Raw genomic sequence first — 23,839 nt, 5'->3', positions numbered from 1 at the left:
ATAATTTTCTAAACTTGTCAAAGGAGAGATTAATCTACACAATGATCTGATTACATTAGAAGTACATTTATTTTAAAAAGTGACATTTTTATTTTTAAATGTAATATTCTTAAAAAATAAATTAACTACTAATTTTAAGCATGTTATATTATTAAATGTTTAAATCTAATTGTTTATATTAAACAATTTTTAAAAATACACATGCTCTTGACTTCCATAGTTGATATCAAATTTAATTTTGCATTGATAGTTAAACAAGTCACACTCTGAAAAACACAATTCATTGTTTTGTGCTGCAGAGGAAATATGAAAACCAGTGCTACTTATGGTATAATTCATGTTTTTGTGCTAAATGTGAATAATGAAATAATAATTTGCAAACAAAGTGTTCAAGTAGTTAAGAATTGTGAAACTGAAATTAAACAAAAGGATAAAGACAAAACACACTTTTTCCACAAGTACCAAACCTGAATCAAAGCCCAAATTTTCTCCCTTTTACACACACAGAAAGTTTATCCCATGTTTTTACCATCTAGATTTTCCATATACAAGAAAAAGTGAATACAAATGAATGATTATTTAAAAAATTATATTATAAAAGATATAACATTCATGTTAAATATTTAATCCAGGATGTGCACTAATAAGAACAAACACATTCCCCCTTTCTCACAAATGTACACTGCAGCAGTGTGTATGTGAACGGTAAATATGAAAGATGTCAATATCTCAGTGTGCTATAAGCAATGGAGGGGCATTTCTGCTGATCAGCAGCATTGCAGACAACGGCAGCGACGGTCTCTGCTGATGCGATGAAGTTGCCATGTTAAATCTTCCCCCCGACATCACCGCTATGGGCAGCTGGAAATATACGTGCAAATAAATAAATAAATAAGGATTTGACACCTCAAAAAAAATATTCTCTTGACTTGTCATTCTTATGCATCCACAAAAAAAACACATTTTATTGATTTTCTTTGGTTCTCCTTAATTTATGGCCACATTAATCTCATGCTAGCTCTAATTACCTCCTGAACAACTTAAGTATTAAATATTTTAGCAAATGAAATACAAATCAGCCAATTTCATTTTCACTTCTAGAAGATTTCCAGACAATATTTTGAATGCTTGACAGTGATTTAAACAATACAGTGGTAATGTTTTACATCTGCATTGAAAAATGGTTATTACTTGTCCTGATAGATTGCATGAGTACAGATGAGTAGAGAGAAAGGACATTCCATTAAGCTTCATATGTTTTATGTGTTCATAAAGCCACTCACAGAGAGATGAGCAATTAAACGAATGCCGAATCACAACAAAGTGTTAATGAATAGTGTGGTTATGTGCAGACACACAAACATACAAACAATGGAGGAGGGGAGAAGAGGGGAAATAACTTGGATTGGAAAAGATCAGTGTAACCATGGAAGCAGGACTCCAAAGAGAAGCTCAATCCATTTATAAACAACCAAAGTAATGAATGAATCATGAATCATACATGCATTAGTCTCTGTCGTATTGGATCAAAACCCTGGTGCCAATTTTTACTCAGATGTGTAATTTGTCTAGCATACTGCCTCATGGCAGAAATCCTCTTGCATTCAAGAAACCATTGAAAACACTTGTGCATTTCCTAAGCTTAATGAGTTGTTTACAGTAACATTGCATTGAAAACATAAGACCACTTTTTACAAAAAGTAATACTGCACAGTCAAATCCTAAATGGCCTTTACACAAAACCTTGTAATAATTATTTTCACATTCTGCATAAAATGTTCAATTTATATATACAAATAAATAACAACGTATTATTGAGGAGAAATAGGCCTCTACATTTATCCTGTTGCTCAGCACCTGCAAGTGACTGAAGGATTTAACTGCAGTAATAGCATTAAAGGGACACTATTTAAATATGCTAATTTTCCACCTCCCCTAGAGTTAAACATTTCATTATTGTACCGTTTTTGAATCCATTTAGCCGATCTCCAGGTCTGGCGGTACCACTTTTTGCATAGCTTAGTATAATCCATTGAATCTGATTAGACCATTTAGCATCGCGCTCAAAAATGACCAAAGAGTTTAGATATTTTTCCTATTTAAAACTTGACTCTTCTGTAGTTACATTGTGTACTAAGACCGACAGAAAATTTAAAGTTGCGATTTTCTAGGCAGATACAGCAGGGAAAATAAGTATTTGACACATCAGCATTTTTATCAGTTAGGGGATTTCTAAATGGGCTATTGACACAAAATTTCCAACAGATGTAGCCATCAAGAACATTTAAGTATGCAAGTTGAGTCATAATAAATAAAGTGTAATGACACAGGGGATAAGTATTGAACACACTTTATTTAATACTTTGTAGAAAAGCCTTTGTTGGTGATTACAACTTCTAGATGCCTCTTGTATGGAGAGACCAGTCGTCTGCATTGCTCATGAGTGATTCTGGCCCATTCTTCCACACAAATGGTCTTAAATCTTGAAAGTTCATAGGGCCTCTTTTATGAACATTGATCTTCAGTTTGCTCCATAGATTTTCTATGCAATTTAGGTCAGGTGAGGTGATTGACTGGGCCACTTCATTGTTTCCTTGGCCTTGTGTTTGGGATCATTGTCTTGCTGAAATGTCCACCCTCTTTTCATTTTCAGCTTTCTGGTAGATGGGAGCAGATTTTTATCCAGAATGTCCCCGTACATTTCTCCATTCATCCTGCCTTCAATAATATGAAGTCTGCCAGTACCCCTTGCTGAAAAGCAGCCCCAAACCTTGATGTTTCCACCCCCAAACTTTACTGTTGGTATGGTGTTCTTGGGGTGGTGGGACATTTCTTCTCCAAACATGGTGTGTGGAATGACTGCCAAAAAGTTCAATTTTGCTTTCATCTGACCATACTATAGTCTCCCAATAATCACAGGCTTCACCAAATGCTCATTTTTAAACCGAGCCTCAACATGCTTTTTGTTCAGCAATGGAATCTTTCGTGGTAAAGCATGGATGCCATGGCAGTTCAGTGCATTGCTTATAGTTTTCTTTGAAACAACAGTACCTGCTGATGCAAGGTCTTCCTGAAGTTCTGCCCAAATGGTTCTTGGCTCTTGGAGAACTCTCCTGATTATTCTTTGGACTCCTCTGACAGGGATCTTACATGGAGCACCTTATTGTGGCCAGTTTATGGTGAAGTGATGCTCTTTTCATTTCCGGTTAGTGGCCCCACAGTGCACACAGGAACATTCAGCATTCTGGAAATGCGCCTATAACCAATCCCATCAAAATGCTTTTCAACGATAAGATTACAAAGATCTTGAGAGAGTTCTTTGCTTTAACCCATCATTAAGTCTTTCCTGTGTGCTTCTTGGGTAATGAGGAGCCTTTATAGGCCATCAATGAGTACTGATAGGTGGCAGGGTTTCTTTCTCAATACTGACAGATTTCAGGTGATCTCCTGGCTTTCTGTGCCATTTTGCACCTTGTGTTCAAGTGTTCTATACTTATTCCCTATGTCATTTCACTTTATTTATTATGACTCAACTTGTATACTTAAATGTTCTGATTTCTTTGTATGAATTCAATATTTGGCGGAAATGTTGTGGCAATGCCCACTTAGAAATCCCCTTACTGATAAAAATGCTAATGTGTGAAATACTTATTTTCCCCGCTGTATGGCTAGGAACTATACTCTCATTCTGGCGTAATAATCAAGAACTTTGCTGCCGTAACATGGCTGCAGCAGGCGCAATGATATTTACGCACTGCCCGAAAATAGTCCTCTGCTATTGAATGTTACCAAGGGTAAAAATATCTAAACTCTTTGGTTATTTTTAAGCGCGATGCTAAATGTCTAATCAGATTAAATGGATTATGCTAAGCTATGCTAAAAGTGGTACCGCCAGACACGGAGATCAGCTGAATGGATTCCAAAACAGTAAAATCAATTGTTTAACTCTAGTGGAGCTGTAAAATTAGCATATTTTAACTCCGTGTCTGAATTCACTCACTCATATTCAGTCACTTCTTCAAGTGTATTACACACTATAAGCTAAAAAAAAATAGTAGAGTCATTTTAAATACAGCCATCGACTTCAGGTATACCCGCCCCTGCCTTTGGCTGCATCTTTCTGTCTAAGTGGGAGATTTTTGGATAAGGTGAAGCTGCAAAAATCACAAGACCTTTTATACGCAGGACTTTATTAGTCTTACTGGCAGACAAAGTCATGCAGAGTTTCAGTTTTTGCAAAGTTATTTTTTAATATCCATTTACATAACACCAGTTAAAACACATTTACGTCTGTTGTCATAATATAGTAAATCTGTATTGTATTGGTTGCCCTGGCTTCCACAGGCTTCTCTATTTTCCACTTTGATCTGTTTAGTCACTGTCTCTATTTAGATAGCTTTTTGACAACGTGGACAAGGCATGGAAAAGCAAGGCGCTCAAAGAAAGGAGAACAGAATAAAAAAGTAACAGAAGCTAGATAAAAAAAAGAGAGAAAATATACAAGAATGTCAAATAAAAAATACCACCAAACATGTTTTATTTGTATTATGCTTATAAATACAATGCCCAATTTAAAAACTGCATGTTATCGTAGAGCAGCATTTCTCAAAGTGTGGGGCGGGCCCCACTGGTGGGGAATAGGAACAATACAAGTGGGGCGTGACAAACGAGAGGAAATTTGGTCACAAAGTTTTACTTCATGCAAAATGATAAAACATTTGCATGTTTATTTTCTCTTTTGCAGGTGTTCAATGCTGTAATGTTTTAAAATATGATGTGACTAATACATTTCAACAGTTAATCTTGAAGCCTAGTTGATTACCATTTTGATTACCATTTTGTTGGGGCGATTGGGGACAGGTGGGGCTCGGAACCCTTCCCTACCTCCAAAGTGGGGAATTGCAGAAAAAGTTTGAGAAACACTGTCGTAGAGGGAAGTGGTTTTTATTAATTGCATGACTGCATGTACAGTAGGAATACATAATCTTACATAACAAACAATATTGATTGAACTACAGTTTGTGTGTCTGTGCAGTTTGTGTGAGGGCAAAAGAGCAAATCAAGCATTTTAGTCCTTGTACCAAGGTCTCCAAAAACCATCCTGTTCTTGAAACCCTGTAAACTGTCTTTGATAGTGCTAAATATGAAAAAATATAAAAGTGAACACTACAAACAACTTATAGTTATATAACATTTTTTGCAAGGCTGTGTATTCAGTGACACATATAGTTGATTTTAAAGGCTATTAGTTAAAAAAAGAACGTCTCTTTACAGTATAGAGTGTACTGGGTAGAGTTTGTCACGTGACACAGAACTTCATGTTCTGCTGATGAACACTGAAGTAGATATAGTGTATTTGTGGTTCTGTTTATGTATGTCAGGGTTGGGCAAAAATTAAGAATTTCTGAATTTGCTTCATATTTCTGTTCATGAGCTTGAACTGAAATACAATCGGCAACATGCCCCACAGGATGTTAAATTGGAATTTGAATTCTCAACCAGTCTTTTTTTAAATATAAGTGTAAACAAATTTGGCAGCTTAAGCTCCAAGCCTCTGAGTTTCGATCTGAAATACACAACTGGACAAAATTAGGTGAATTAAAATAGAGAAGTCGGAAAGTTGGGTTGGTCCTAAAGCGGTAATTTTTTCTTATAACGTGTTGTATTTCTTGTTTTATGTGTTACAGTACTGATCAATCTACAGGTTATTTAGTGCTGTAACACATCCTTTGTGCTGTCGAGTTGCTTTTGAAACATTTGATAACCTGAAATGTAAAATTAAAATGTGATTTAATTATTTTTTGCAAAGATAAACAAGAAAATATGTTTGCAGTTACATATTAACAAGGTCATAGTCATGTATATTTACTAAAAACAAGTGTAACACAAAAATCTATCTTGTTCTGTTGTGTTACTTTTGACCCAACTGTGTGTTACTTTCGCTCCAGCTGAAAGGGTCAACTTATGTTCAAAGTGAAATTAAGTCGTTTTACATTTGTTTAAAATTCCACCTGGTATTGATAGACCACATTTGTGTGTTATTGACCAATGCAAAAATATATCTGTCTAAAACATCTTTTAAAATAAAAGATTATACTTTATTTTATTTTATTTTATTTTACTGTCAAATCTCAAAATGTGCTATCATCAATGCAAGATATCTTTTATTTTGACAATAAATGGCTTTTAATAAATTATTTTTTTTACTGTTTTTATTTAGAAACAATACAAAATATAGTGATCAAAAGAATCTTAATTTACGTAACATTTTAGACTTAAAAAAATATACTGTAGTACATGCATACAAGTAATTTTAGTGTTACTGATGTACACAGTTTTCATTTAGGAGGCTTTTTTAACCCCATTCACTGATATCTGCTGGACTGTAATCTAATGATCTTTGTGATTTAGCCCTACTGTTCAAAACGCCCCTTCCGCTATTTTTTTGATGGCGCAAATGTTTAAAGAGTTAAAGTAAAATGCATTGAGCTTGGTGGAATGTGTTGGTGACGGCACACGGTTAATATGTGTACTGTGTTGTAACTTTGTTTCACATTATCCTGTGGTTTATTCACGATACAGCACAGCCTTACCACACATAGCTTATAGATTACTTTTGTGAGGATTGACAGAACAGAATGAACAGTCTCCTCCCACAATTAATTTAAAGGAACACGCTCACATTTTGGGAATTTAGCTTATTCACCGTATCCCCCAGAGTTAGATAAGTCCATATACATACCTCTCTCATCTCAGTGCGTGCTGTAATTCTGTCTGACGCAGCCCTCGCTAGCTTAGCTCCGCCCAGTAGCAGTGCTTCGCCTTCTGAGAATATAGTTTCCAGTATGTATACAGTTAAAAGATGGCTGTGTCTCATATGACCTTGTTATTTGTACACGGTGTGACTATACAAATCACAACACATAAATAGGAAAATGTTCGCGTTATTTTGTCACTTATTGGGAGCAGTATGCTAGCTGGAGCCATTCACTTCCAGACTTTGTGCTAAGCTAAGCTAGCAGGGGCTGCGTCAGACAGAGTTACAGCACGCACGGAGATGAGAAAGGTCTGTATGGACTTATCTAACTCTGGGGGATACATTGAATAAGCTAAACACCCAAAATGTGGGCGTGTTCCTTTAAAACTGCAATTCTCTCAATATCATTCCATTTGAAATATACTGTATTATACATTCTATTTTCATTCAAATTACAATTCTGCATCCTGTTTTTGGCCTCATATTATTTAAATTGGAACTTGAGTTCATTTATGAAAAGCACACAACCCTGATGTCTGTCAAAACTGTGTTCGGGAATACCAAGTAGATATTTTAGAAATCCCCATATCTGTAAAAGAGAAAAGACAGGAACAAAGACACAAGAGAAGAGAAAGGCAGGTAAGGAAAGACAGAAGTAAAGCGTCGGTAAACGTTAGCGAAGTTGATCACAGACTTTCTTTTTCCCATTGAAGGTGAAGCTATTGTTAAATACTTGGGAATTCTCCAGAAGGCACTGACCTCCAAACACTTCTCTCTCATAAATAAAAGAGATGGGAAAAGAGAGAAAGACGTGACTCACTCATCCTCGGCCGTGGAGGTGTTGTAGCTCTGAAAAAGTGGCTGCACAAAGAGTCCAAGAGTTCCAGTGACACAGACCAGAATAAAAATCCACAGGAAGAGCCGGTCGATCACCATGGCCACATATTTCCAATCCTCGATGATCTACTTGACAGATACGAGAATAAATCACAAACATATGCAGAGTCATAGAGATGGAAAACTGCAGAACCCAAAGGATTAGTCCATTTTCTTTAAAAAAATCCAGATAATTTACTCACCACCATGTCATTCAAACTGTTGATGTCTTTCTTTGTTCAGTCGAGAAGAAATTTTGTTTTTTGAGGAAAACATTCCAGGATTTTTCTCATTTTAATGGATTTTAATGGACCCCAACACATAACAGTTTTAATGCAGCTTAAAATCGCAGTTTCAAAGGACTCTAAACGATCCCAAACGAGGCATAAGGGTCTTATCTAGCTAAACAATTGTCATTTTTGGCAAGAAAAATAAAAATATGCACTTTTAAACCACAACTTCTCTTCTTCCTCCGGCTGTGTGATGAGCCAGTGCGACCTCATGTAATTGCGTAATGCCGTGGAAAGGTCACTTGTTACATATATAAAACGCACTTTTGCGGACCATTTTAAACAATAAACTGACATAAAGACATTAATTAGTATCATTTCACATACAGTAACGTCGGAACGGTCCTCTTTCTCCACACTTGTAAACACTGGGGCGTAGTTTCAATACGTCATCCATGACCTCTTGATGTGATGAAGTATTACGTGAGGTCGCGCTGGTGCGTCACAGGACCGGAGATAGACGAGAAGTTATTGTTTAAAAGTGCATATTTTTTATTTTTCTTGCCAAAAATGACAATCGTTTCGCTAGATAAGGTCCATTAAAGTCTATTAAAATGAGAAAAATCCTGGAATGTTTCCTCAAAAAACGTAATTTCTTCTCGACTGAACAAAGAAAGACATCAACATTTTGAATGACATGGTGGTGAGTAAATTATCTGGATTTTCTTCAAGAAAATGGACTAATCATTTAAGTGCTTAAAATCAACAGTCAATAAATGAATAAAATAGCAAAATATTTCTCACCCCTTCATCATCATCCTCAATCTTCATATGTTCAGCAATGAACCTCACGCCCTCTATAGCCTCATCCACATCTTGGTCATGTCTGACCCTCACTCTCTGTCTGAACTCTGACCCCTCAGGAAGATCACCGACCCTCCATGCCCCACACACACGCATGGGATCATCACTCAAGAAGAATGATCCTCCATCCATCTTTACGTTCTTCCCATCTGAGGAGAATGATTTCTGCTGGTGCTTCTGTCGAAACCTTTCCCGCACATTGGAACTTCCTGGTCGTCGCATGAGAAGAAAAGTTGGAAGTTTATGCAAGAACACAAACCTGACCCACTCAGGCATACGATGTGTCGACGGAGAACGATGGTGAACGTTGAGCACGCACACACTTGTCACAATGGAAAACGTGACCAGAACCATCGTAAACATCAGATACTTTCCTATTAATGGAACCGCCAGAGATGTCGGAGGAACGATCTTGGAGATCAGGAGCAGAAACACAGTAAGAGCCAGAAGAACCGAAATGCAAAGTGTCATTTTTTCACCACAGTCTGAGGGGAGGTAAAAAACCAAAATTGCTAGAGAGGTAATAAGAACACAAGGGATAATAAGGTTAATTGTGTAAAAAAGGGGTTTGCGCTTGATCACGAAATCGTATGTGACGTCCAGGTACTTGATGTCATTGGGATCTTCGTTTTTCCGACCAGGGAGTGAGACAATATCCCATTCGCCGCTGGGAGTGTAGTCGTCGCGGCTAGCGAAATCAGAAGTCAAGACAAGATCGAGTTCAGTGCGATCATACGTCCAAGAACGGAATTTCAGTGTGCAGTTCTGTTGATCGAAAGGGAAGTTGCGAACTTCAATAGCACATGCGCTCTTGTAGATAGCAGGGGGGAGCCAAAATATGTCACCAGTGTTGGAGACGACTGCGTTGCAGTAAAATGAGACTTCATACACACCGTCTGCACTGTAAGTACAGAAAAAAATGCTCTAAATTAATCCATACGAGTAAACTGTGTCGTCCCATAAAATAAGTTATGATGACAAAAGTATGTATTAACAGGCATAGTTAAGGGAATGCCTACTCATTACACAATGTGTCTGATTAAAGTGCATTAATTAAGAAATATTTAATCCAGAATTGCTGTATGTGCCCTTTTTAAAGAAAATTATTAGCAAACAGTTTATCAATTAAAATTAGCAATTTGAAATACAATGCTCTTAGCAAAGGATTACATGCTCCCGTGTCTTTGTACACCATAAGAAATTGCCTCTAATTAAAGACTCATCTGGCCCAATTTGAGCGACAAACGTGTGCAAATGCAGATTATATAACAACGTTTGACGGATGATGCCATAAAACTGGCCCTCACAGATTGGTTGTACTGAAAACACACAGCTGGCGCGGATCAAACTGTTGAAACATCTTTATTTGTCAGTTTTTAGAGCACAGAAGTGAACAACCTGAATAGCAACAAGGGAAGCGGTTGCTTTTGCTTTTGGCAACTCTCTTGCATAATTAGTCAGTATCTTGGAACACTGACAGCTTGCTTGTTGTATTGAGTTGTCACTAAACACTTACTTGTGCATCAAAGCTTTAAAAATCCCAAAAGTTTACAAGGCTCACGGCCTTATAATGAACTGAAAAGTGAAAAACAACTTTGAAAATCTTAAAGGTCCCGTTCTTCCTGTGTTTTTGAAGCTTTGAGTGAAACGCACAATTAAATGTTTATACCGCTGTCTTCACTGTCCTGAAAACGGGCTGATGTCTTCCTTGTTCTATGAAGTCCCTCCTTCAGAAATACGTAACGAGTTCTGATTGTGTAGTTTGTTTAGTGGGTTGTGATTCGACAGCAGCGTAGCTTAGTAGAGCCGTTTGAGGTTAGCTGGCGTCTGACGTATTCCAGTGGGCGGAGTTTAGTCAAAAACTCAACAAGCTAATCTTAAAGGTTCTGTTGTTAAAAACAAAGGTATACTGTAGAAGGACTGTAGAAGTATACTGAAATACATTAAGTTTTAATGACGTCATTCAATCGGGAAGTAGAGGGCTGTAGTCCAAACCGGCCGTTCGCTGAGCTTTATCATTTTGCAGGTGTTATTTATGCTCTAACAGCAACATTACACACTAACTAAAGTTTGAAAAATGGGATGAGGAAGAACGTGACCTTTAACTGTGGTACAAGTAAGCAATTCTGAAGCCGATGCTTGGAGCTGTTCCGAATAACGCATTTATTCATCAGACGTCAGGCTACACATCACTATCTCATGTGGTATCGATCTGAAAATTGATGTCAGACAGATATCTCAATTTACTGAGCCTGTCCTCTTTCCAAAACAACCACTTTTGTGACCTATAGTTATGTTTTAAAGTTTAGCACCCTCCAGCTGTTGTAAAAATGGCTACCACAGTCAAAATGTTGGTTTGTTTATATGTAATGTTAACCTTTTTAATTTTTCCAATATTTAATTAGCAAAATTTGCTTTTACATTTATGCTGTTGGCAGATGCTTTGAATGAGCGACTGGCAGTCCATTCAAGGTACAGTTAACCACCATTCAAACCACACATTTCCTTAAGAGGAGATCTTTTTCAACTTTTTTAAAGCGGTTGCACTGATGCCACTGCAAAACTGATCAAGGAAACTACTGCTTAAAGCAAGATGCCTTTCACTGAGTTCAAGTCCGAGATACTTTAAAAGAAAAACAGACTTTTTCCACTGAAAAAATGATTCATTGAATTTAATCAATTTTTTTAAGGTAAGTGGTTGCAATAAATTTATCGAAAATGAGATGGTTCATCTCAAGGGGTTATCCTTGAAATAAAGAAATAAAGAAAATAAAGAAATTTAAGCTACATTTAAACAAAAGTTTTATATTGTATGTGGCGTTTTCCCAGACAGGGATTAGACTAGTCCTAGACTAAAATAAATATAAGAGCTGTCCAAACTGAAAACATCTTGCACTGACATATCTTTAAATACATCAGTGCCTTTAGTTTGTCCTCAAAATTCACACAAGTAATGTTTTTAGTAAGGCATGTTTGTTTAAACTAATTATATTTCCTAATTAAACTAAGGTCTAGTTCTGTCTTAAGCTAATCTCTGTCCAGGAAACCACCCCAAAATTACTTGTGTAGCTTAAATAAATTGATTGCAACCACTTACCTTAAAAAAATTGATTAAATTCAATGAATCATTTTTTTTTCAGTGAGCGTACACAAACAACAGCACATGGGCTCAATTGATTGGGTTTTTAAACGCAGCTGAAAGCGCATGGAGGACAGCGAATGCCAGCTGTTTTTCAGCTGAGTGCCAGCTTTCTTCAGCTAAGTGCTTTGGTAGCTCTGATCCATCAGCTGTTAGACGGTTGGTTGCTGTGGTAATGTCCCGCCTCTCCTCCACTGTGATTGGACGGCCATGGGAGAACTGACATTGACGAGTGGAGCTTTTCACCCAAAGTTGAATATTTTTCAACTCTCGCACTCAGCACTGAGCACGGAAAAAAGGCTGAACACCGGTTTTCAGCGTGGAAGAAAACTGCTAGCTGCTGGCTTATTTGAAAATGCTGAGCTTCCATTGGAAACAATTGAAAACATGCACCGGCCGTGGGCGTAAATGCTTTGGTGTGCACGCCCCCTTATGAGGCATTGAGTTCGGAGGCAGTGTTTGTGCTCCAGGAAACGCATTTGGACAGCTTTTATAGGCAGCGTAATGAAATTAAGTTTAAAATATAAACGGAGAGCACCTTTGTGATAACTAATCCCATATTCGCAAACTACAGGACCAAAAGAAATTCAATTGAAAGTGTAAAAAATATTACCTTATTAATAATAAATTTGTGCCCCAGCTGCTAATCCAATCACATTTCCCACGCACGGATAGAATTGTACCGTAAAGATGCTGAAAGAGATGTTTTTGAATAAAAGACCTTCTCTGTATTAATTTGTAATAAATAAATTTATGCATTTAACACATTTGGATGTAGTTTCAGTGTTTCTTTCTTTCTGGCCCCAACCCGTATCACTGGTGCAACCAAGTTCATTCCCGGTGCCACCACCAACTGTAGAACTTCTCAAATTTTAGTCTAGAGCCCTGATTAAGGCCAAAAGTGCACTAACTTAGTAAACACTGTATGCGTCATATTTGAGGGAACTGAAAAATGATCTATAATGTATGGGTTGGAGGATTTATTCCAATGTATGGTCACATCTATGACATACTTGTTGTAAAGCACTATATCCGGAAGCCAGATGTGCTTTGATGGTATTCGTAGTTTTTTGATGCCCTCATACTCATTTGGGTCCCACATCAGTCTGTAGTCATTCCATTCCTACAGGAAAGTAATAATTAGTTTAAAATAAGTGAAAGACAATCTGTATTACTAAAGCATGTACCACCATATACTAAAATAGCTCAATTAATTGAATTCTGTAAAGATTTCTTAATCTGAAAAGATTTCTCACCACACAACAGAAATGACCTAATGTACAGTATACTGTACTACAGTGAACTTGAATCTGCTCGGTGCTTTGTTTACTTTGTTTGCATTGATGTGTGTGATTAGGGCATTTAACTGTAATATGTGATAAGTGGAAAGGTATATGCCTATCTTACCTGAGTCAGCCACACATTTGTTGTCATAATTTGCTCCCTCTCATTCTGTAAAGGTAACAGAGTAACATTGCATATGTTGTACATAATTGTTTTTCTTAATTATTTTATCTTTCTTACTTTATTAGATATGCAGTGACAAGGACCATTAATTCTCAACCAGACGTGACACAACATATTTAATGTACATATATAGTGGTGTGAAAAAGTGCTTGCCCCCTAAACTTAATAATTGGTTGGGCCACCCTTAGCAGCAACAACTGCAATCAATCATTTGCAATAACTTGCAATGAGTCTGTTACAGTGCTGTGAAGGAATTTTGGCCCACCCATTTTTGCAGAATTGTTGTGATTCAGCCAGATTGGAGGGTTTTCGAGCATTAACCGCATTTTTAATGCCACAGGATTGAGGTCAGGACTTCGGCTAGGCCACTCCAAAGTTTCATTTTGTTTTTCTTCAGCCATTCAGGAGTGGACTTGCTGGTGTGTTTTAGATCATTGTCCTGCTGCAAAACCCAAGTTTGCTTCACTTTGAGGTCACGTACAGATGGCCGGACGTTGTCCTTCAGGATTTTTTGGTAGACAGCAGAATTCATGTTTCTATTTATCACAGCAAGTCTTCCAGGTCCTGAAGCAGCAAAACAGCCCCAGACCATCACACTACCACCATCATATTTTACTGTTGGTATGATATTCTTTTTCTGAAATGCGGTGTTACTTTTATTATTTCACAGCTTCCAAAAAGTTCACCTTTTGTCTTGTCAGTCCACACAGTATTTTCCCAAAAGTCTTGGGGATCATCAGGATGTTTTCTGGCAAAACTAAGACGAGCCTTTATGTTCTTTTTGCTCAGCAGCAGTTTTCGTCTTGGAACTCTGCCATGCAGACCATTTTTGCCCAGTCTCTTTCTTATGTTGGAGTCATGAACACTGACCTAAACTGAGGCAAGTGAGGCCGGCCACTCCTGGGAAGGTTCACCACTGTTCCATGTTTTCGCCATTTGTGGATAATGGCTCTGACTGTGGTTCGCTGGAGTCCAAAAGCTTTATAAATGACTTTATAACATTTTCCAGACTCAATTACTTTCTCATTTGTTCCTGAATTTCTTTGGATCTCAACACGATGTGTAGCATTTTAGGATCTTTTGGTCTACTTCACTTGTCAGACAGGTCCTATTTAAGTCGTTTCTTGATTGCGAACTGGTGTGCCAGTAATCTGGCCTGGGTGGGGGGCAAGCACAGGGTCATGTGGGTTTGGATTTTGTTTTCCCTTCATTTAAAAACTGCATGTTGTGTTTATTTGTGTTATCTTTGATTAATATTTAAATTTGTTTCATGATCTAAAACATTAAAGGGACATTCCACTTTGTTTTGAAAATATGCTCATTTTCCAGCTCCCCTAGAGTTCAATATTTGATTCTTACCATTTTGGAATCCATTCAGCTGATCTCTGGGTCTTGCGCTAGCACTTTTAGCATATCTTAGCACAATCCATTTAAACTGATTAGACCATTAGCAGCATCGCACTAAAAAAAAGTGTTACATTCATGCAAAAACATGAAAAATCAGGAAGGGGCCAACACTTTTTCACACCACCGTGTACAGCTATGTGGATCATGTTTTGAACCAATGAGATTTCACTGAAAGCTAATGATACACCGTGACAAAATTTAAAGGCCAAATGTTGCGTCTTACTTTGTTGCATTGTGCCTGATTAGGTCACATGTAAAAGTAACTGTCAATGTGAATGTCGTGTCAAGGGCAGGCTGCTGCTGCTGTCCCATAACTATAATGCAATCATGTGTTGTGACATTCAAATGTATTGTGTGTGTGCGTGCGTGTGTGTGTAAGCTCTATTATAAATGCAATGATTGTTGTACAATTATTGGTATATAATAATTTACATTTGACCTTCAGCAGACACTCTTATCTAGAGCTTTAGCTTCACTAATGTATTCACATATGAGTCTCACATCTGTTTGATCATATTGTATCATGTTTACATTATTAAGTATATGTTACATAATATAATACATGGTTGTTGTATGCATATGAGTTAAACTCACCACACTTATGAGCTGTGCGAGAGAGACTTTGATGCCAATAGTGACCTGCTGACTCTTATTGACCGCAGGCCGGATAAGTTTATTGTAGCGTTCAGAACCCAGCAGAAAATCTACAAGCCTCTCCTCAGCATCACCGGTAAGTGACCCTAAGGCACACAGACAGATCTACATGAAGTTTAAAAAAGAACAGTTTGAAAGAATGTTTTGAAATCATACTGTCATTCATACATATACTGTTTCCTCCTTAGTTCAAAAGATAGAAACCAAGCTGCCATACAGCTTGTATGTATGATGTCAGAAACCCAAAATCATTAACGCATGGCCGCCCACATTTACACATCAAAGACTCATATTCTGCGTTTAGAAATTTGGCCTGCCTAGTCACAGTGAGTATAATAGATACTATTATTATTCCTGAACACCAAGTAATGATAAGAGTAAAACACACCCGCCCAACCTTCCTGGTTTATATAGCACCTATAATTCTGTTTACACTTTCAGTGATTTTTAGGATTATTTCACTCAGAAATGACAACAGTAGTCCCAGTATTTACTTACCCTCATGCCATCCAAAATGTATTTGACTTCTCTCAGCTGAACACATTTAGAGTTATATTAAATTATATCCTGGCTCTTCCTATCTCTGTAATGCCATTGAGGCAGCATACAAACAAAGCCATAGCTTTCCCTATCTGATCTTTTATTTTCCTCCTTCTAAAAAAACACAGTCCGTAAACACAGCCCCGTCTCAAGAAATGGCACAAGAAGCCACTGATTCAAATCAATGTAGTATACATGCCAGACCAGTACTATATGTGATGCTGTAATTCTGACAATGAGATACACTAAAAATGGACTTGGAGCATGCGCATAAATCTTGTTGTTGTCCATAATCATTTGTTTCTCACCGTAGTAGCAAAGGCACAGAAGATTTTGCTTCGGTAAAGCTAATAGGCTCACTACCTTCTGCAGCATGAACACAAGTCAACATCTACTTGTCAAGTATTTATGGAAAAGATATGTTATTAATTGTTTTTTTGAATGCTATGAAAAATGTGATTCACCGAACTGCATCTGGAAGATCAATCCGCCAAAAAGGAGTAGTGAAGGAGAATGAGCTTTTTTGTGAAGCTTTTATTTTCGCTATCAGCTTGGACTAGAGCTGGACTAGAGTTTTTTTAATTTTAATTTCGATTTTTGCACATTGCGATTGCCTTCTGCAACAACACTTAAAATGCATTGTGTGTGTGTGCGCGCGTGCATGTTTTTAAAGTCATTAAGTAATCGTGTTAAATAATCGGGATTAGGATATTGACCAAAATAATCGGGATAAAGATTTTTCCCATAATTGAGCAGCCCTAGCTTGGACTTCATGAGAACAAATTTAAAGTGTTCACAACAAGGTAAAAAACTGTTCATAAACCCCAAAAATAAAGGACGAAAACTTTACCAAAGAACATCTAAAAAGCCAAATATGTTCAGGACCATTTCTCAATCTGTACCAAAATGACGGGAACAAAAAAGAATGGAGAAGGCTTGAAACAACTCATGATCCAAAGCATACAACATCATCCATAAAACATAGTGGAAGCAGTATGATGGCATGAACATACATTCAGTGGCATGTTTACCATTTTGGGGGCCCTAAGCAAAGTCCAAGGACCTGGGCCCCCATGCCCCAACATTGCCTAAGGTTTTTAATAAAGCAATAAGCCCCAAGAAGCAGTGGGTTACCAGTGCATTTTAAAACAGCTAAGGGGCGTTGTTAGGCATTACTTGAAGTGGAGTGCCTAAAACCCCCTTAGCTGTTATAAAATGCACTGTAACCCACGCTTCTTGGGGCTTATTGCTTTTATAAAAAAGCAATAATAATTGTTCTCTTATCACCTCTCAAATTTTCAGCTAGAAGCGGAGATAATTCCATTTTTGTGAAGAACTTTTGTAAGAGATCAGATTCAGAGCCTGATCAAAACTAACACAATGTTTTTAGTGTTGAGTGAATGCGTCAGTGTTTAAGTTGGGTAAGATCGCCACCCAGTGGATAATAGCGGACCTATGAATTTGAGGTTAAAGAATTCCTCAGGAAAGCGTTTTCTCTTTATTGACGAGATGACTCAACAATATGTATTGACATTTATCTGGATATCGCCTTAATTGTACAAATGTAGAAAAATTTAAAAATGATTAAAGACTGTGGTGTTTATTTTCATAAATCAGAACATGGCAATATTGGCGCAGTGTTTATGTAATGCGGTCTGAACCGTGGGGTTACCGGGGTATTTTATCACGGCTTAGAACGCGTTTCAACCAATCAGAATGAAGGACCAGAACTGCCCGTTTTATAATTTGAATTGCACAACAGTAATATTAAGTATATAGAATTAAGTTAGACTTATATAAACCAGGTTTACTTTATTTTGAACTGCTTAACACAAAATTGTTAAAGTTTGTTTTAAGAAAAAAAAATTGGTTTAAAAAATACAAAAGTGCCCATTGTCTTATTCAAAATGATACAAAATCATTCTCTGAAAAAAATTAAGGTCTTGGTTTTACCTTAAGCCAGTGGTTCCCAAACTTTTTCCACCGGGCCTCCCTTTTGTACAGAAAAATGTTTTCAAGCCCCTCTCAAGATATATCCTTTCCTTGAAAATTCCTTATATTGGATGTAGTCAAAATAATGTAATTAATACAGTACTGCAACACCGAAGTTATGTTATTATGTGATCTTGCTAAAAAAAAGAAGAAAAAGGAAAAGCTTTATACTTGCAGAACCCCTACAGTTTTTCAAGGTATTGAAGTTCTAGAAAAAAGCATGAAAAGGCCAAACATGTCTTTTAAGCTGAATGTAATCTGCTTTCACTGCAGAGCAAAAAACAAACATGTCAGAATCATTTTTCCCTGCATCTCATCCCATCATAACTCATAAGCCCACCAACCATGTGGAGAAACAATGCCAATGACATGCTAAAACAGACTTGCCAAGACAGTAGCAAAATGCACATGCGATTCCCCACCGCTAGCCTCCGTGTGTGGAGTGAGATCTCTAGTGACTGTGCTCTGCCTCTCCAACCAGAACACTGACCAACACACTGTCATGAATCCAACATTGTGTCAGATTCAATTGGTATGATCTGTTCCACACAGAAAGACACTCGCACACCTTTGAGCTTTTGTGGCTATGCTGAGTCTTAGTCATTTTGGATAGCTTGTCCCCTTAAGCAATGTAGGGTTCAGATCCACTTCATCTCAGTTTGTGTGTGTAACTAGAGTGCTATACAGAAACCCTATAGAAGCTCCATCTGTAAAGAGTGATAACTCTGGAAAGCCAATCAATGATCTTATCTGTGAATGTGTATGTGTGTCTGACCTCTTACCTCTTACATCAGATCCAGCAGCATCTAACTCAAAATGTAATCACCATTTTATCGATTCTATCTGCCAGTCTTTCAATGTCTATATGGGTTGCAACGGATTAAAATACACAGTTGCCAAAACCCCTTATGAGTACTGCTCTGGGTACTTATATTAGTTCAGTGTGGTTGACCTTTTTATTTCAAATGAAATAAATTTATTTTTATTATTTATTTATTATATATTTTCTCAAACGGTTAATGGCGTCTGTCCATCATGCTGTCGTTACCGGAAGCTAAGTATTATATTACCTATGTTGTGTCAAATGTTGTGCAGTTCTGTCATGCTTGGCCAGGTGTTAATGGGTGTTAGTAGGGGTTAAGTGCTCTCATCCTCACGTAATGGATCTGCCTCACAGTATAACAACAACATCACACAACCATAACCATGGCACACAATGAGATACTCTACAAATTACTGATATGTTCTTACCAGGTCAGTCCTGAGGTGAAGTACTGAGAAGGTAAACATCTCTATGAAGCAGACACAACATACAAACACAGAACTGATTTCATTGATTACATGAATCGATTATATCTGTCTGGACTGTAGGCTATTTATACTCTTTACTCTAAGCTTAATGGAAATCTTGGACATTTTCTATATCCTTCATTCTATCGATTTTGCATAATGTTTTTTACTACTGTCTTATGATCATGTATTATCCAAGTATTACTAAATGAACAACCTTATTATATCCACGTACAGATACTGTAAATAAATGATTTGCTATGGTCATCATTACATTATTATATCTGAATCATCTGTGTAGTTGGGTTAGTGACAAAAACGGTTTTGCAAGATGAGAAATTCTAAAATCTTTTTTAAAAAACTTGTTGAAAATAAAATGTTTTGGTTTGCTAAAGAAGAGGGGAGACAACAAGCATGGATCACAACTGTGCAGAGAGGTTTGGCAGAGTTCAAGGACCTGTAGCTAACATTGTATACATTAATTTTACACAGTAACGTTAGCTCAGTGTAATGGTTGAAAAGGTTAGATATGATATAAGAACAAAGGTAATTTACTTTTCTTTTTTTGTAAAAGTTGTTATTCATTCTATGTGGAAGTCTACCGGAAGTTGCGTTTAGTCCACATAAGCCGTTTCTTAATGTTCCTGCTGAAACGTCTATAGTCTCTCTGGTTTTAAATACTAAAAATCACAAAGATTGGAACCATAATAATTTTGTAAAATAAACACAATTGTATATATCAATGCCTCTACTTTATTGCAGCTAAATATTTGGATGAAGATACACAATGCCATAGAACCACCATTTTTGGCTGTATGGTTCCATAAAGAACCTTTAATATCCACTGAACCTTTCTAAGGGGAAAAATCTTTAGACAATGAAAAGATAATAAAGAAATGGTTCCTTTGACTAAATTGTCTTTGAAGAACCAAAAACATCCCTAAACATGTATTTTGTAACGACTGAGCCTGATCAGACACACAGTAATTTCTTATATTTCATAAATATAACTGCAGACCCTCAACCCAACAAGCAGGCTAGGCACCGGGGTCTGTAAAGCAGAACAGATCTCTCGTGACTATGGCCACATATCAAGATTAGAGTTTTATGACCACAAAAGAATGTGGGAGATTTTGAGAAAGACAAAGAAACTTTCCATTTAGTCATGCATGTATTCACTTATAAATGTATAAGGGAAATGTCTTAATCAACTATTTCTAATCTCATCATGGATTATGTTCTTGGTGTTTATGTTGTATCAGTATATTAACCCAAACTAGTTTAAATGAATATTTAGTATTACTTACTTAATACATTTTTTTTCTCTCTCTCTGTCCTTTACATTATCCTTGTAAGTGACTGGTAATATTGTTGACTTTCATGTTTGTATATGATTATCCTGTCCTATCCTTGTAAAGCGACCTTGGGTGTTGAAAGGCGCTATATAAATAAAAATTATTATTCAATCATTTCTAGACCTTGTTTGGTATCTATGTGTTCCATTTTTGATTTCCCAAATGATAATATGCACTATGTTTTGGAAACTCTTCTTCATAATAATATTATGAAACTCTGTAACATTTCCACCTCAACATCCAATTGAATTCCATAGGTTAATTTTCCCTTTAAAAGTATGACCTCTGATTGGGTCAGACACCTCTTCAAGGTATGACCTCTTTACATCTTAGGACCCCTGCCTAAGAACACACCCCGAGTTCTTAGGAGTTGGGAGATGTTCTGAGTTCTTATACGAGATGGAGTTCTGAGGAGTTGGGAGTTGTAATCTGAGTTCTTATCAGAGTTGTGTGTGTGGAGCAGAAGAAGAAGAAGCTGGCAACGACCGCTAATTATATCCATCTCGTCATGCACACCGAGTTGCATCGCCTTGATACCAGTTTCAGTTGCGACCAACTTTTGCCGAATCCCGTAGGAAGGACGGCAAAAACATCAACAAATGCCTTTCTCGCGTTTCTCTGTTCCTCTTTTAAAATCAATGCTCTGTCGATATCTTTTAGAACAGACTCGATGTCAGAATCCACACATCTGAATTCTAAAGTGGCAGCCATTTCGTTGTAAACAGATTCAACACACGCGCTCTTTGGTGACGTGGTTCATTACGTTACTGTTGATCATCTGTCCATCATCGTATAAAGCCCGCCCTGACAATTTGATTGGTTCGACCAGCTTTGGGTCTAGCATAGTAGCTCCTCAACGCAGAAACCCCAGACCGATCTTCCCGTTCTCAAAATGTTGTGGGCGGGGCTAAGATCGGCTGGCACCCAGGCTAGTTCAGTACTGTTGTTTTATTACTTTTCAGCACTGTTTTACTTTGAGTGTTTGTTTTTTTTAACTATCGGTCGATTGATCGGTTATCAGCAAGTATAGACCAACCTAGTTAACAGTATCGGTAAAATCCACTATCGGTCGACATCTAGTTCACAACTTTAGGAACATACAGTAGAAACATGAAACGGTATAGATAATTGTAAAACAATCACAGACATGATTTATGATGCCGGGAATCATTAGAAGGGAAAAAGAGAGATAACAATTTCAAACCTGGCTGCAAGGTGTGTCAAATGCTGCTGCCATCAAAAAAGCAATCTTTGAAACAAGACCACCACGACTAAAGTATAACATTATACAGCATAGCATTTTCATTACATAATATATTTTCTTTTCTCAAGTGTTTGTGTCTATATATATTGTACATATATGTATATGCTTTGGCAATGGAAAGTGTATGTCTTTTCACCAGTAAAATTTTAGTTTAGAGAGAGAGAGAGAGAGAGAGAGAGAGAGAGAGAGAGAGAGAGAGAGAGAGAGAGAGAGAGAGAGAGAAGGGGAAATTAAGATGGGCATGTCATTAAGCTGAATAGAAAAGCGTCCTACTTTATCTAAATAAACCATCATTCAGCACATTTTCTGCTATAAAATTAGTGTATTGCATATTTTCCACTTTACGAAAGCAATATAATTACCTACAAGACCAACTAGAAACTCGTGTAATTTAAAAACAATTCTTACTTGCCACATACAGCAACAGGAGACAGAAACATAAGATCCAATTTGATGTCATCTCGGACCCCAGCACCCTCTCCCTCTCTCTCTCTCTGTCCAAGGTGAAGGTTCACGCTGATTTCTAGTCCAGTCACACCTCGGTCCGTTAAAGGTCTGCGCGCGTCAGGTAAACGCTATACGAGGATTTTCTCTGTGCTCTTCTTTTCTCAGAATTCAGCTATCGACAGATTTTTTCCTCAGATGTTTAAGTTTTGTATGAGAGGCAGTTGTTCGCCCAGGGATTTCAGCCAAATACGCGCGCTTAAGTTTAAAGCAGACTCGAGCCATTCATACAGTCGTCACAAGTACGCATGCTTTACAAAACATTACGCTGTTCCCCTGCAAACATTTTCTCCTGTCTGCCGACACCGAGGAAATAGACAAGCCAATATACCGGCGCCGCGTAAACTTTTAAACGATGACTGGTGCGCTTTAATACTCAGTCGGAACGGTTTAATCCACCCCAGACATCTGCTATATTTAAAGCTCGCATAGTTAACAAGGTATTGCCAATGTTATTGCACTTTTTTAAGAATTTTTCAGGCAGAAAGAGCTGCGGATGCAATGTCTCGTGTGTGAGGAGCGGTGGATGCCCCCTATGGGACGCGGCTCCGGGAAGAACCACGTGACGAACCGCATCGTTACGGGCTGGAGTTGAGCCCTGTTAAGTGCTGTGGCAAGAACTGAAGACTGAATTGGCGGCTTTTATCTAAGCAAGCACATATTTTGTTAAATACTTTTCTCCACAGCTTCTTAATGTTTCTTACATTTTAGAACAGTACAAAGAATTTAACAATATAGACTACAAACGGGAGAACACACTTGGAAATGTTTCACATAGCACAAACTTGGAAATGTTTTATACAGCATTTTTAACAATATAGTGTTCTACATACAAAATGACAAAATTATTAAAGGGGACATCACATTTTACAAGACTTTTTAAAAAATGTAAAATAATTCTTTGGTGTCCCCAAAGTACATATGTGACGGTCTAGCACAAAATACCTCATATATCATTTATTATAGCATGTTTAAAATTCCCACTTTGTGAAGGTGAGCAAAAATGTGCCATTTTGGGTGTGTCCATAAATGCAAATGAGCTGATCTCTGCACTAAATGGCAGTGCTGTGGTTGGATAGTGCAGATTAAGGGGCTGTATTATCCCCTTCTGACATCACAAGGGGAGACAAAATTCAATGACCTATTTTTTCACATGCTTGAAGAGAATGGTTTACTGTGTGGGTCTTTTTCACATTTTCTAGGTTGATAGAAGCACTGGGGACCAGTGTTGTTTTCTTCACCGATGACGATAACGAAATGATTTTGTTGACGCACCTTTTTTTTATGACGCTAACGCTCTAAGGTTACGAAAACATGACAAGACGCTTTTGAGTTTTCGTTGACGAGACGGAACGAAAATGATTATAAGTCTGACGTTCACAATGCATGTCATTTATGCATATTTTGCGTGAAATCTGTGTTTTTAGCTCAAAAAAGTATCGGCAACGTTGCCCCTTTCCTTGTTTTGGGTACGCCCACCACCTGGCTGCCAATAAACGG

General features: G+C 37.4%; 1 protein-coding gene across 3 annotated transcripts; it reads right to left on the bottom strand.

Annotated features, from left to right (window-relative positions):
• Positions 1–279: 279 nt before the first annotated feature.
• Positions 280–22,860, bottom strand: chrnb5a (cholinergic receptor, nicotinic, beta 5a). 3 transcript variants are annotated; one of them, XM_055205480.2, is made up of 7 exons: positions 22,244–22,860; positions 15,335–15,480; positions 13,274–13,318; positions 12,880–12,989; positions 8,668–9,628; positions 7,578–7,720; positions 280–861 (listed from the first exon to the last, which is right to left on the bottom strand). In XM_055205480.2, the coding sequence occupies exons 1-7, from the start codon at positions 22,293–22,295 to the stop codon at positions 852–854; spliced, it is 1,467 nt and encodes a 488-aa protein (XP_055061455.1). In that variant the 5' UTR covers positions 22,296–22,860; the 3' UTR covers positions 280–851. The 3 variants fall into 3 exon arrangements, with proteins under 3 accessions (XP_055061455.1, XP_055061453.2, XP_055061454.1); XM_055205478.2 differs by lacking the exon at positions 280–861 and adding an exon at positions 4,748–5,137; XM_055205479.2 differs by lacking the exon at positions 280–861 and adding an exon at positions 6,807–7,346.
• Positions 22,861–23,839: the final 979 nt, after the last annotated feature.

This window comes from Misgurnus anguillicaudatus, chromosome 3, assembly GCF_027580225.2.
Source record: "Misgurnus anguillicaudatus chromosome 3, ASM2758022v2, whole genome shotgun sequence".
In the NCBI taxonomy this organism is placed as follows: domain Eukaryota; kingdom Metazoa; phylum Chordata; class Actinopteri; order Cypriniformes; family Cobitidae; genus Misgurnus; species Misgurnus anguillicaudatus.
This window is presented reverse-complemented; position numbering and strand designations above follow the sequence as displayed.